The sequence below is a fragment of the Parus major genome, chromosome 22, assembly GCF_001522545.3.
Source record: "Parus major isolate Abel chromosome 22, Parus_major1.1, whole genome shotgun sequence".
Classification (NCBI taxonomy): Eukaryota; Metazoa; Chordata; class Aves; order Passeriformes; family Paridae; genus Parus; species Parus major.
The window spans coordinates 2596817-2610793 of NC_031790.1; the positions used below are offsets into that span (position 1 = coordinate 2596817).

Consider the following 13977-nt stretch of genomic DNA (forward strand, 5'->3'; position numbering starts at 1 on the left):
CAGGATCTTTTCCCCCATGGAACCAGGACCAGTGGCCCCTCGGAGACCCCTGTGCAGTGAGTGACTGGCACTGGATTATCCCCTGTGGCCACAGTGGTACCAGCCAGGGTGGCTGGAGGGTGGCACCTCCCCTTCCCAGGGGTGGGATCCCCCTCTCCCAGCACTTTCCTGGGGATGGGATCCCCCAATCCCAGCATCTACTGGGGGTTTTACTCTGATTTCCCCTGCCAGGACCCCTGAGGTCCCCACTGTGCTGCAAACCTCTGGAAATCGGGATACTGGAATTGTTGCACAAGGACCTGGGGGTTCTGCCAACTTTCTGTTGCCTCCCCCATCTGCTCTGGCCTTCGGGAGGAGGCTGAGGGGGTCTGGGGGTCAGGGAAGGTTTGGGAGTGGACACCCCAGAGCTGCAGGAGGTCTTGGATGGATGTTCCACATCCCAGCCAGCTGCAGCTGTGATTTCCCGGCAGGAGCAGCTTCCCTGGTGCCAGGAGTGGGGAAAGGGGCTGGATCCAGGTGTGGGGGCTGGTGGTCCCCATTTTGGGGCTGGCATGAGGCCGCTGTGGGACTGGTGGGCTCCCATTCCTGGGGGATTGGATGGGCTGCTCCATGTTTCTCCTGTCAGCTCCAGGCCAATGTCCTGATCCCAGTAACTCCTGGTCCTAATAATGCCAGAATCCCATCCTAATAAAGCCTGATACTACTAAAATCCTGCTCCTTGTAACTCCTGATCCATATAGTACCAGCATCTCAGGCCTAATAAAGTCTGATCCCAGTAACACCTGATCCCAGTAACACTAGTATCCCAGTCCTAACACCCCCTGACCCTAATAACACCAACATTCTGATCCTAATAATTCCTGATCCTAATACTACCAGCATTCTGCTCCTAATAACACCTGAGCTTAATAAAGCCTGAACCCAGCAGCAGCTCCTTCATCCCAAAAATCCTAATAATTCCCAGTTCTTGCAATGACTGATCCTGATAACTCCTGATCCCAACAGCATCTCTGTCCTAAATCATCCCAGTGCTAACGATCCCTGTCCTCGGGCAGCGGCTGGTGGCCGTGGCTGCTTTCGGCACAGCCCAGCTCCAGGAATAGCTCCCAGACCTGATTCCTGCCCTTCTCCTTTATTCCAGCCTGGCAGAGGACAGACCCATTTTTCAGGCCAGCCTGGCTCTGGCAGCAGGACAGGGCAGCTCAGGTCAGGCAGCCACGCTCGGGGGAGGCTCTCCCGTGAGCCCCCAGGCTGTGGCTGCGACAGAAATTCCCCCAAAATTCAAGCTCGGAGCCCCTCAAGGCATTTTTTAGGCAGGGGGAAGGCGGGAGCTGGCGGGAGCGAAGAACTGGAACGGAGAATTGTGTTTTCTTTAAATGTCATGTTTTTTTAAGCTCATTTTTGCACTTGGGTTTTGGCGAAGCTGAGAAGACTTAAGTGACAAACCAGCTGTCCCCCGGCGCAGCGCAGACACCCCCGCCCCGCCCCCGGCCCAGCGCCTGCGGCCCCTCCAGCGCCGACCCCCTGACCCCTCCGAGCCCCCCGCACCCCAAAATCGGGGTGGGCGGCGCGGGGGCGGCCGCGGAGGAGTCGCAGATGCTCCCAGCGGGGCTGTTGGGGATGCTGCAAGGCAAAGCTGGTGCTGTGAGGGTGCTGCCGGGTGGGCGGGGGTCCCGCAGCCCCCCTGCCCATCCCGCGGGCTCTAAGCCCAGTAAACAGGGAGGAGGCTGCAGAGGATGCTCGCTGTGGTGCCCAGGAGGGAGCGGTCAGCCAGGGGCATGGAGATCTTGTCCTCAGCCTGGACAGGGACATTCTTCATCATCACCATCATCATCATCATCATCATCGTCATCATCATCATCGTCATCATCATCATTCCTCATCGCGGGGGACCCTGAGCCCCCCACGCGCCCCCTGCCCCAGCCGGGTCCTCACCTGCCGGCGCTGGAAGGTCTCGACCACGGTGTCCAGCCCCTGGATGTTGTCCTTGTCCACGCGGGTCACGAAGCAGGCGCGGTGCAGCCGAGGTCTGTAGCTCACCAGCAGCTGTCGGCATCAAAACCCGGGTTAGCTCCATCCCATCTCCCCCTTCCCGTGTTCCCCAGAGACCCCCACTCACATTCCTGTAATCATAGATGACAGTGGCCGCGTTCCCGTCCCCGCTGTCCAGGTAGAAAGTGGCCGCGTCCTCTTCCCAGGCTGTCCCAGTCCACATCCCGCTCCGCAGGACCTGGGGGAGGACGAGGGGGGATCTCAGAGGCTCCGACAGCCCCTTCCCCCGGGCATCGGGGCGTCCCTTCTGCCGGCACCGGGGGTCCCCACTCACGGTGTCGGCGTGGAGCTGGTCAATGCTCAGCCGCATCAGCAGGGCGCCAGCGATGATGAGCACCAGCAGGACCACCACGACCACCGCGATGAGCAGGCAGCGCAGGCGGCCGCAGCCGCAGCTCAGGAGCTTGCGGGGCAGGGAACAGAGCAGCCGAGGGACGAAGCACAGGGACTTCTTGAGGCAGCCGGAGCAGCTGGCACAGCCGGCACAGCCGGGGCACTTGGGACACTTGGGACACTTGGGACACTGGCAGCACTTGGGCAGGCAGCAGCATTTGGCGCAGCACCAGCTGCATTTGGTGCAGCATTTGGCGCAGCACGTGGCGCAGGGCAAGCAGCAGCCTGGGCAGCAGCAGCCATTCCCGGAATCCTGGTGTGGGAAAGCGGGGGGAGATGCGGTCTGAGGGGTGGAGGTGGGAGCTGGGGAATGCAGGAGGGGTTGGGGGTCTCATCCTGCCGCCCCCCAGCATCCCGCTGCCCCCAGGCACTGGGAATGCAGCATCCCATGGCCCAAACCCCCATTCCGAGCGCTGGTGCCTCGCTGGGATAAACTGGGCAAAACCCTGTGCCGAGCTGGCCGCAGGGACACCCCGGTGTGGCAGGGACTCACCTCCTCTTCAAGCATCACCTGCTTCATGCTGCTCTCCATGGCTGCTGCTGCTGCTGCTGCTGCTGCCGCTGCCTCCTCCTCCTCCTCCCATTCCCAGCCCAGCCTGGCCACAGGGACTGGGAATTTTATACTGGGGCACTGGGGTGGGGACAGGAGCGGCCCCTGTGAAGGTTTGGTGGCCCCAGGGTGCAGTCGGGCTCTGGCATGTGACCCACTCCACCCGTGTTTGCTGAGCGCCCACTCCCAGCTGGATCCCCCTGGGAACCTGCTGCTCGAGGAGCTCCGAGGGCACTGGGTCAAGGACCCTTGTCCCCAGGCTTGGGAACTTCTCTGCTGCCCAGGAGCGAGGTGGCAGGGCCAAAGCAAACCCTCCAGGGTGGAGCATCCGGCCGTGGTGAGACCTGGCTCATGTCCCTTCGCCAGCTCGGGCACCTGGAGCTGCTTGATGTGGCAAGGAACAAACAGGACATTCAAGATTTCCTGTAATCCGCAGGGATGGGGTGGGAACGGGGTGGGGAAGTGTCCCTGACCCTCATTCCGGGTCCCAAGGTCGCTCGGACTCCACTGCTGGTGGCTTCTGGGGCTGGCAGAGGTGCCCACAGTGTGGATTTTTTTGGGGTGAGGGGGTCCCAGCTCTGACCTGTCCCCCTCAGGTGACAGGGGCACACTGCCGGGCCTTGGTTTTGCCCATCCACAAGCCCCTTCTGCAACTGGGACCCCCCAGGCATACCTGAGACCCCCAAAACCCACAGGCAGGTGTTGGGGGGTTGAATGCTGCCTGTTTTCCCAGGGTGTCAAGGGCCACAAGAGTCCCTCGAGTGGCTCCTGGCTGTTCCCAGTCACTGTGGGAACCCTTAGCACCTTCCATGGCCCATGGCACCCTCTTGACCCAACTCCTTATCACGGAGCTCATCGAGGGTTTTTTGGGAAGCAGAGCCACAAGTTGGCACGTGGGAACGTGCAATGTCCCTCCTGTTCCCCAGCAAAGTGTCACCCCTTGGAGCTGTGACCCTCCCTTCCCTCCCACCCACAGCAGTGATTTTGGGGACAGCATGGAGTTTGTAGCTCTGGAAAGATCAAATCAACTTCCAGGGGTCTCTTTTTCCCCTCCCAGGCACGCTGCTTCCCTGATTTTTGGTGCAGCACTTGGAAGTGGACCCAGAGCTGATGTGGGGCGAGAGAAACTGGAATGGACAGGAAAAGGAAGAGGATGGGGATGGGGGGAGCTGGAGCAAGGGGATTGTGGTGTCTGTGGATAACTCAGGGCTTGGTTCCCGCTGGGGACGTCACAGTCCCTCTGTCCCCACCTGCCCAGGGACTCTCCTGAAGGTCTGGAAGTGCAGAGGTTGCTCCTCACCCTCTATCCTCCAAACTGGGGGGGCACAGATGGGGACAGTGGGAGGGCACAGGTGGGGACAGTGGGGGAGGCACGGGTGGGGACAGTGGGGGAGGCACGGGTGGGGACAGTGGGGGGGCACAGGTGGGACAATGTGGGGGGCACAGATGGGGACAGTGGGAGGGCACAGATGGGGACAATGGGGTCACAGATAGGGACAGTGGGAGGGCACAGATGGGGAAAATGTGGGGCACAGATGGGGAAAATGGGGGGCACAGGTGGGGACAATGGGAGCATGGTGTGCAATTGTGCTGCTGCGCCCCGTCTTTGATCCCTCCTGAACTCCTCTCACCCCAACATGAGGAATTCCTCTCCCCACCCTGCACCCCACAAGGGGACACCCCTAGGACACCGTGTCCCTGTCCCCAGCACCCAGGAAAGGCAAGAACACCACTTGGAGCCGGGGGCACAGGCTTTACTTTGTAGACAGAAGCAAATCCCAGAGCAAATCCCACTTTGTTTTTTATGGCGAGAGCAGTGGGAAAGCCGCGGTGCCAAGTGACAGTGGACGGAGCACCCTGTGGCAGGGTGGCTGCCCCCAGGATGGGGACGAGGAGGAGGAGAGAGATTCCCGGGCATCCCGCCTGGAAGGCAGAGTGGGGGACAGTGACACCCCCGTGTCCCATCCCACTGGGAGCCTCCTACACCCAGAACACGGGGACGGTGCTGCAGAGGATGTTGATGGTGGTGCCTAGGATGGAGCGGTCAGCCAGGGGCGCGGCCTTGTTCCCATCGCCCTCATCCTGCGGGACAGAGAACGGAGCAGGGGCCGCCACCCTCGGCAGCCGCAGCGTCCCCTCCACAGGGGACAAACCCCCGCCCCACATTTCCCAGGATGCAGGGCTTGGGCTGCGCTGAGCCCGGAGCGGCTGCACCCCCGTCCCAGCGGGGTGGTCGCCACTCACCTGCCGGCGCTGGAAGCTCTCGGTGACCGCGTCCAGCCCCGGGAAATTGTCCTTGTCCACGCGGGTGATGTAGCAGGCGCGGTGATGCCAGGACCTGTAGCCGACCAGCAGCTGTTTGCAGACAGAGCCGGCTCAGCTCAGCACCGTCCTGTCCCCACCGCGCCCGTCCCCAGGTCCCCTCGCACCTTGCTGTAGTCGAACACCACCGTGGCCGAGGCGTTGAGCCCGTCCCGCACCGCGAACGTCCCGGTCCTTTCCTTCTTGCTCATGGCGAGCTGCTGGGGGGTGCCCTCGCCATCCAGCCCGTGGATGGTCATTCTCAACACCTGCCATGGGGGAGAGGGCTCAGGGAGCTCCGCGGGGGCCGAGCCCCTTCCCTACAGAGCTGCCGTGCTCCCGGAGCCGCTGGCACCGTGGTCCTCTCCTGCCCTCACCGTCTCGGCGTGTGACTCGCTGAGGTGCAGCCCCAGCAGGAGGAAGGTGATGTTGACCACCACGAGGGCCACCACCACGAGGGCCACCACCAGCAGGAGGCTCCTGAGCTCGTGGGGGATGCAGGGCATGCGCGGGGACTCCGTGTACCTCTGTTGGGGACACAGGGGGGCACCCGGCTGAGCCGCCGGGGGTGGAAGCGGGGCTCACCCCCGCGCCCAGGGTGGGTGATGGGTGCTCCTTACCGGAGGTGCCTCCTCCATCAGCGCCTCTTTGGAGCTGTCGTCCATCTCTCCGTGTGCTCCCGTCCCTTTGCCAGCCCGCAGCCGCCGGCATTTATAGTATCTCGAGTGGCCGGGGAAGGCTGGGGCCACTCCAGCTGCCGAGGTGCCACTTGTGCTGTTTGCTGAACCCCGAGAAGAGCCAGGGAGGGGACACAAAACCTCCGAGGGCCCTTCCCTGGCATTTGTCCGGCAGCGGTGGGGGTGCCAAGGCAAACAGTGGGCAGTGTCCGCCCTCCACACCCAGCCCCGGGCTGTGGCAGGAGGGGCCCCAGCACCCCCAGCACGTTCCCGGGGCGGCGGGGCTGCACCCCTGGTTCTGCACGGGCAGCTGTGCGTGCCCCCCCCGGGGCGGGGAAGGAGCTGGCTGCACTCATTGTTCCCGGGGCTCCGTGCCAGGGACGGCACAGATGGCATGGGAGAGATGGGTGCCTGGGACGGACGGGTGCCCGAGCTGGCGTGGATGGGTGCCCGAGCTGGCGTGGATGGGTGCCTGGAGTGCTGCAGCCACGGCGGGCGTGGGTAGCGCTGCAGCGCCGTGACGGGGGAGGCACTGCGGGGTGTCACCCCCTCCCTGTCCCCCCAGTTCTGCGCACCCCGAGAGCCGCCGGTGGAAGCGGAGTGGAAGCCCGGGTGTGCTCGCTGCCGGGGACACGCGCGCACGGACACGCGTGCACGGGGATGCTGGCGCTGTCACTCAGCCGCATCCCTCCCTCCCTCCTTCCCTCCTTCCTTCCCTCCCTCCCTCCGTCCCTCCCTCCCGCAGCACCGGGCATGCTGTGCTGCAGAGCCGCGGGTCAGGCTCCCTCAGCCTCCGCCGCTTCTCCTCCACACTGAGATCCCCAGGGAGAAAAAAATTTTAAAAAGGCTTTTCCACAGCTCCCGGGCACAGCGGTGCTGGGAGTAGCTCCCGGGATCAAACGGGGATAAGGCCAGGGCGCGATGGAGCTGCGGCGAGGGAGGAGGATGCTGAGGGACCAGCTCCCTGCTCGCCTCCTCCTCCTCTTCGCCGTGGCCTGGCTCTGGCTGCCGGCGGAGGGGCGGCGGCCCCCCCGGCCTCCCCCTTGCCCCCCGACCTGCTCCTGCACCCGGGACACGGCTTTTTGCGTGGACTCCAAGGCTGTGCCCAAGAACCTTCCCCCGGAGGTCATCTCGCTGTGAGTACTGGGGGTGGGGACAGGGATGGGGACAGCGTCACATCCCAGGAGTGCAGGGCTGGCAGGGGCTGCTGGCTGTCCTGGAGGGGCAGGGACACCCCGGCTGTGCTGCACAGGGGGACAAACACGTGGCAGGGCGAGGTTCGGTCAGTGTGGGGGGCTCTGGGGCGAGGAGGAGGCTGCGGACAGCCCAGGACCTGTCTGTGTGTTCTGCGGCGCTGGCACACGCAGCCATCCATCAGTGCCAGGCAGAGCAGGGCTGCAGCCTGTCCCCGCAGCGACCTTGGGGACCAGAACCCCCAGGGGGACACGGCTGTGACTTCGGGGACCAGAACCCCCCGGAGACACGGCTGTGACCTTGGGGACCGCAGCTCCAGGGGGACACGACTTGGGGGGGTGGTCCTGATGGAGGGTACCTGGGGACACGGCTGCTCCCCGGAGCCTGGCACAGGGGCGTGTGGCAGATGTGGGTGTTTACACCTGTTTGTATGTGCTTACACAACTGTTTGTGTGTTACACAACCGTTTGTGTGTTTTACACCTGTGTGTGTGTGTTACACCCGTGTGTGTTACACCTGTGTGTGTTACACCTGTGTGTGTGTGCTTACACACCCCTTAGTGTGTCTTACACCTGTGTGTGTGTGTTACACCTGTGTGTAAGTTACACCCGTGTGTATGTGCTTACACACCCGTTAGTGTGTGTTTACACCTGTGTGTATGTGTTTACACACCCATTAGTGTGTGTATTACGCCCATGTGTAAGTTACACCTGTGTGTATGTACTTACACACCCATTAGTGTTTATTTACACCCGTGTGTAAGTTACAGCCGTGTGTATGTGCTCATGGCCCAGGGCCAGGGGCTGCAGCAGGCTGTGGGCAGCCCGCGGTGGGTGCCAGCCCCCTGCACCTCGTCCCCTCCGTGTCCCCACATGGGGCAGGGGCTGCTGGGGTCCCTGCAGACCCCTCATGGGCTGCCCTGGCAGAGGACGGACCCCAGCTGGCAACCCAGAGCCTGTGCTGGGGGACATGGGGGCGGCAGTGCCGCCGTCCCCTCGGCTGAAGCTCCGTCTCTCCCGCAGGACGATGGTGAACGCGGCCTTCACGGAGATCCGCGAGGCGGCTTTCGCCCACATCCCGTCCCTGCAGTTCCTGTAGGTGTCCCGTGCCCCCAGCCCCCGGAGCTCCCCTCGCTGTCCCCCGCCCAGCCCGGCGCTGACGCCTCCCAACCCTCTCTCTGCAGCCTCCTCAACTCCAACAAGTTCACGCTGATCGGGGACAACGCCTTTGCCGGGCTCTCGCATCTGCAGTACCTGTGGGTGACACGGGGACATGGGGACAGGGAGGGCGGGGGGATCCTCGGGGTGGTCCCGTCACTGTCTGCTCCCGTTCCAGGTTCATTGAGAACAACGACATCCAGGCGCTTTCAAAGGCCACTTTCCGCGGCCTCAAGTCCCTGACGCACCTGTGAGCACCTGGGGGACACTGCGAGGGTGGCCCTGTCCCTTTGTCACCGTCAGGGACATGTCACCTCAACAACCCTTCTTGTCCCCCAGGTCCTTGGCCAACAACAACCTGCAGACGCTGCCACGGGACCTCTTCAAACCGCTGGACATCCTGAGTGACCTGTGAGACTGCCACAGCATCGGGGACCCCCGGGGACACCAGGCTGGGGACAGGGTGACATCCCAGGGGCTGGGGCAGGGTGCTGTGTGCTGGGGGTGACCCAGTGCTGGCAGAGACCCCCAGGACACTGAGCTGGGGACAGGGTGACATCCTGGTGGGCACTGGGGGTGACCCGGTGCCATCCCTGGCAGGGACCTCCGTGGCAACACGCTGGCCTGTGACTGCAAGATCAAGTGGCTGGTGGAGTGGCTGGAGAACACCAACACCACGGTCCCCGCCGTGTTCTGCAGCAGCCCCGGGCAGTTCGAGGGACAGCGGATCCGGGACCTGGCGCTCGGTGACTTCCAGTGCATCACCACAGGTAAGGCGCCACAGTCACCTGTCACACGTCACCTCCGTCCTGGGTGTTCACACCCTCACTGCCACCTCTCCCTGCTCCAGATTTCGTGATGCACCAGGTCCTGCCCTTCCAGGCGGTGTCGGCCGAGCCCTTCACCTACGCCAGTGACCTGTACGTGGCTCTGGCACAGCCGAGTGCCAGCAGCTGCTCCATCCTCAAGTGGGACTATGTGGAGCGCAAACTCCGCGACTTCGACCGCATCCCAGGTGAGGAATTGGGTTTGGAGTCCCCTCCTGGGCGGGCAGCCCATTTGGGGTGACCCGGGGCGGGCACAGCCACGGCGTGACGTGGTTTTGTCGCCAGCTCACTCGGCGGTGCACTGCAAGCCCATCGTGGCGCAGGAGCAGCTCTACGTGGTGGTGGCACAGCTCTTTGGTGGCTCCTACATCTACCGCTGGGACACGGCCGTGGACAAGTTCATCAAGATCCAGGACATCGACAGCCAGAAGATCCGCAAGCCCAACGACATCGAGGCCTTCCAGATCGAGGGTGACTGGTACTTCGTCATCGCCGACAGCTCCAAGGCGGGCTCCACCAGCCTCTACCGCCTCAACCAGAACGGCTTTTACTCCCACCAAGCCCTCCACGCCTGGCACCGCGACACCGACGTGGAATACGTGGAGAATGACGGGAAACCCCGGCTGATCATCTCCAGCAGCTCCCAGGCCCCCGTCATCTACCAGTGGAGCCGGGCGCAGAAGCAGTTCGTGCCTCAGGGCGAGGTGGGCGAGATGCTGGACGTGCAGATGGTCAAGCACTTCAGGGCCAAGCGGGACCAGTTCCTCTGCCTCAGCCGCTACATCGGCGACTCCAAGGTGGTGCGCTGGGAAGGGCAGCGCTTCGTGGAGGTGCAGACGCTGCCGTCCCGCGGCTCCATGGTGATGCAGCCCTTCGCCGTGGGGCAGCGGCAGTACCTGGCGCTGGGCAGCGACTTCTCCTTCACCCACGTGTACCTCTGGGAAGAGGAGAAGCAGAAGTTCGCCAAGTTCCAGGAGCTGTCGGTGCAGGCACCGCGGGCGTTCCGGGCGGTGCCGGCGGCCGACGTGCAGCTGCTGCTGGCACCCAGCTTCAAGGCCAACACGCTGGTGTACCGGCACGTGGTGGTGGACCTCAGCCTGTAGCTGGAGAGCTGCCGGACATGCATGTGCCCACCACCCCTTTCTCCCTCCCTGGGCACTCCCTGTCCCAGCTCTCCACCTTCACCCAGCCTCACGGTGCCTCAGTTTCCCCACAGTGCTCCCGGTTTCACCCTGTGGCATGCGGGGGGGGTGGGGGGCGTGAGTGGGGGGGGGTCTTTGTCTGCTCGAGCCATGGGCTGGGAGCTGGTGGCAGGAAAGGAGGGGGGATGGCGGGCAGGGATGTGGCAATAGGGATGGGGGGTTCCCAGGACCCTGAGGGACTTTGGGATGCTCCAAAGTGGATGGGATGGCCAAGGTGGGTGGGGTGGGATGCCCCAAGGATGATGGGATGCTCCAGGATGCTCCGAGGTGGATGCAGATGGGATGCTAAGGATGACGATGGATGCCCCAAGGATGATGGGATGCTCCAGGATGCTCTGAGGTGGATGCAGATGGGATGCTAAGGATGACGATGGATGCCCCAAGGATGATGGGATGCTCCAGGATGCTCCAGGATGCTCCGAGGCAGATGCAGATGCGATGCTGAGGATGATGATGATGGATGCTCCGAGGACGATGGGATACTCCAGGACGCTCCAGGGTGGATGCAGATGGGATGCTGAGGATGATGATGAATGCCCCAAGGATGATGGGATGCTCCAGGATGCTCCAGGATGCTCCAGGATGCTCTGAGACAGATGCAGATGGGATGCTGAGGATGATGATGGAAGCTCCGAGGACAACGGATGCTCCGAGGCGGATGCTGATGTGATGCCCTGAGGACAGCACAATGCTCCAGGCCAGCAGCTCCTGCCCCTCTCCGTGCATGTCCAGCAGCTCCCTGTGCCCACAGCCCCGCTGCCAGGCAGGACCCAGCGTGCCCAGAGTGTCCGTGCCCACCAAAACCCCCAATAAACACACTGTGACCCCCAGCCCTGCCCGTGTATCCTTCCAGCCACGGCGTGCCCGCGCTATCCCGCATTCTGCGGCACCAGCGAGTGGGAATTCCTCATTTCAGGGTGCTCCAAGCCCTGCACACGGGGTTTTTTCCAGCAGAAACCTCGGCCCACAGTGCGGGTGGGAAGCAGGAGGTGTTTCCCCAGGGAGGGGAGTCCCCGCTGGACTGGTTTTCCAAGGGGAGCTCTTCCCTGGCTCCCAGGTGTATAAATATGCATGTGAAAAACCACCAATTAAATATCAAATAAAGATCCTCTCGTGGGTAACAGGCACCTCCGAGGCACGGATGGGTTTGGGGAGCAGGATGGCTTCTCCCAGGGCATTGCCACGTGTCCCTGCCTCAGTTTCCCTGGCAGAAAAAAACAGATTTGAAAGCACAGGGAAGATTCTGGTGCTTCCATGGAGGCCATGACGGGGATGGGGAATTTGGGAAAGCCTGGATCAGTCTTGGGGCTACAGTGCCAAGGGGGAGGGTGGCCCAGAGGCGATTCAAGCAGCTTTTATTTTCCTCAGGAGCATCTTTCATGGCTCCACTTCAGTGGAGTGTTCTGCATCTTCCATCAGAGCACCAAAAAAACATCACGTCCCCTCCAGACCAAAAAAATTATTCTTTAACATCAGTCAAAGAAGCTCTCCCATCCCTTCCCTACCTGTTAACTGTTTTAAAAATTGTATGTTTAAATATAGAAATATATATATATATGGGAAATAACTTTTATGTCTTATGGAATATTTAATATTTGTTTTATATCCATATACAGGGTATTAACATATTAACATTCAATATATTAATATAGTACTATTCAATATATTAGGAGCATTTTAACCACTACATTTTTAGGTATGTTTAGGAAAGGCCATATTTATATTCAATATATTTAGGGAATTTTTAAAATGTTTTTATTTTATAAACATTTTATTTTATTTTTGATGTGGAGACCGCGCCACATGCGGGTCACACTTTTAAGGGGCTCTGTTGCCCTTTTAAGGGCATTGCCCTTTTAAGAGGATCTGTTGCCCTTTTAAGGCCATTGCCCCTTTAAGACGTTGTGTTGCCCTTTTAAGCGCATTGCCCTTTTAAGAGCGGTTGGTGGGGCCCGTGCCGCGCCTGCGCGCCTCGGTTGCTGCAAGTTTCAAGTTTTCGGATTCCCTCCCTCGGGGTTCGGGGGAAATTTGGGGGGATTTGGAAGTTCCAGGGGGGCACAGCACCCACCCTCCCGCCCGGCACTGCCGGGGCCTTCAGCCCCGGCCGCACCATGGTGTCCTGGATCCTCAGCCGGGTGATTGAGTGAGTGGGGTCCGGGCGGTAACGGGGAGGGGCTGCAGGGCCGGGGGCGGGGGTGGGGCACAGGGACCCCCGATCCCCTGTCCCCCCTCCTGGGGTCCCGATAATGGGGCTCCCCGTGCTGGGCCCGCAGCGGGGGCTCCTCGGAAAGGCCCCGGGCGGGGTTTGGGGGGGCGATCTCAGGCTTCTTATATGGGGGTGACCAGCACCCCCCTCCCCCCCAAACATGCTATCCCCCGAAAATGGATCCCTGAGCAGCTGCTGGGGGGGGGTGAGCACGGCCTGGGGTCCCCCTGCATCCCCCATGGCCCTGGAGGAGCCCCTGTACCATCCCAGGGGGTCGCTGCTCAGAGGGTCCCCACATTGCCTGGGCTCGCAGGAGGTCACCGGGACACGAGGTTTGGGGCCGGTGGCACCTCACTCAGTGCCCGGGGACCGGACCGAGCCCACAGGGACCGGACCGAGCCCGCGGGGACCGAGCCCGTGCCCTGCCACCGCCCCCTGCCCTGCCCCGACAGGTCGGGCCGGTCCCGTGGACGTGGGAGTGACACTGTGCTCATGGCTGAGCCTCCCCGGAGGATCCCGGAGCCTTTTCCCGGCCTCTCCGGGCTCGGGGTGGTGCTGGAGGGGGTCAAGGCCAGGTTTCGGCGCTGGGGCCGGCAGCTGTGCTGGTCCCTGTTCCTGCTGCTGTACGCGGGGTGGCCGCGCTGCCTCACCCCCCCTCTGCCTTACAGGCTGCTCTTCGGGATGCTCTACCCGGCCTACGCCTCCTACAAGGCTGTGAAGACAAAAAACATCCGGGAATACGTGAGTCAAGTGCCTGGGGAGTCCTTCCCCGGGGCCCCAATCCCCTCCTTTTCCAGGGTCCTGTCCCCTCCTTTCCCAGGGTCCTGTCCCTGTTTCTGGGGTTCAGGCACCCTTTTCCCAGGCTCCAGTCCCCTCTGATGGCCCCCCATGGCTCCCCCAGGTCCGATGGATGATGTACTGGATTGTCTTCGCTCTCTTCATGGCCACAGAGACCTTCACTGACCTCCTCATTTCCTGGTGAGGCTGGCGTGGGACTCTGGGTGTCCCCATGTCCCCAGAGTTGATGTGTGGGGGGAACAGGAAGTGCCTTTGGAGTCCCCCCCACCATCTCCTGCCCCTCTTGGTCAGGTTCCCCTTCTACTACGAGGTGAAGATGGCCTTTGTCATCTGGCTGCTGTCCCCGTACACGCGGGGGGCCAGCCTGCTCTACCGCCGCTTCGTGCACCCCACGCTGGCCCGCAGGGAGAAGGTACAAAATTCCCGGGATTTGGGGGGTCCTCCCTGCCCAGCCTGGGGGGTTCAGCCCTCCAAGTTGGGATGGTGATGCCTCAGGGAGGTGACAGTGCACTGGGAGGTGACAACACCCAGGGATGTGGTGATGTCCTGGGGCGTGACAGTGTCCTGTGACATGGTGATGTCCTGGGGGGTGACAGTGCCCAGGGATGTGGTGATGTCCT

The 13977-nt window shown here is 62.2% G+C and overlaps 3 protein-coding genes and 1 long non-coding RNA gene across 6 annotated transcripts in view; 3 read left to right on the top strand and 1 right to left on the bottom strand.

The window, feature by feature from the left end:
* Positions 1–1361: 1361 nt before the first annotated feature.
* Positions 1362–6028, bottom strand: SFTPC (surfactant protein C). Its single transcript, XM_033519392.1, has 10 exons — positions 5917–6028; positions 5674–5823; positions 5425–5565; positions 5240–5350; positions 4980–5077; positions 2939–3206; positions 2327–2698; positions 2120–2230; positions 1936–2046; positions 1362–1798 (listed from the first exon to the last, which is right to left on the bottom strand). The coding sequence occupies exons 1-10, from the start codon at positions 5959–5961 to the stop codon at positions 1703–1705; spliced, it is 1503 nt and encodes a 500-aa protein (XP_033375283.1). The 5' UTR covers positions 5962–6028; the 3' UTR covers positions 1362–1702.
* Positions 6029–6417: 389 nt separating this feature from the next.
* On the top strand, positions 6418–10413 carry LGI3 (leucine rich repeat LGI family member 3). The gene is made up of 8 exons (XM_015648897.3): positions 6418–7109; positions 8190–8261; positions 8351–8422; positions 8503–8574; positions 8664–8735; positions 8925–9094; positions 9175–9339; positions 9437–10413. The coding sequence occupies exons 1-8, from the start codon at positions 6895–6897 to the stop codon at positions 10252–10254; spliced, it is 1656 nt and encodes a 551-aa protein (XP_015504383.1). The 5' UTR covers positions 6418–6894; the 3' UTR covers positions 10255–10413.
* A 48-nt stretch (positions 10414–10461) lies between these two features.
* Positions 10462–11457, top strand: LOC107213901. The gene is made up of 2 exons (XR_001524823.3): positions 10462–10620; positions 10694–11457. It is a non-coding gene; the product is annotated as an uncharacterized LOC107213901 (long non-coding RNA).
* Positions 11458–12322: 865 nt separating this feature from the next.
* REEP4 (receptor accessory protein 4) overlaps positions 12323–13977 on the top strand; it is a 3471-nt gene continuing 1816 nt past the window's right edge. Inside the window, exons 1-4 of one of the 3 annotated variants that reach the window (XM_015648781.3) lie at positions 12323–12496; positions 13228–13300; positions 13461–13537; positions 13649–13769. In XM_015648781.3, the coding sequence (XP_015504267.1) occupies positions 12465–12496; positions 13228–13300; positions 13461–13537; positions 13649–13769 (303 nt within the window). In that variant the 5' untranslated portion in view covers positions 12323–12464. Of the gene's footprint in view, positions 12497–12581; positions 13301–13460; positions 13538–13648; positions 13770–13977 lie in introns of those variants that run through there. The other 2 variants (XM_015648782.3, XM_033519477.1) reach the window with 2 other exon arrangements.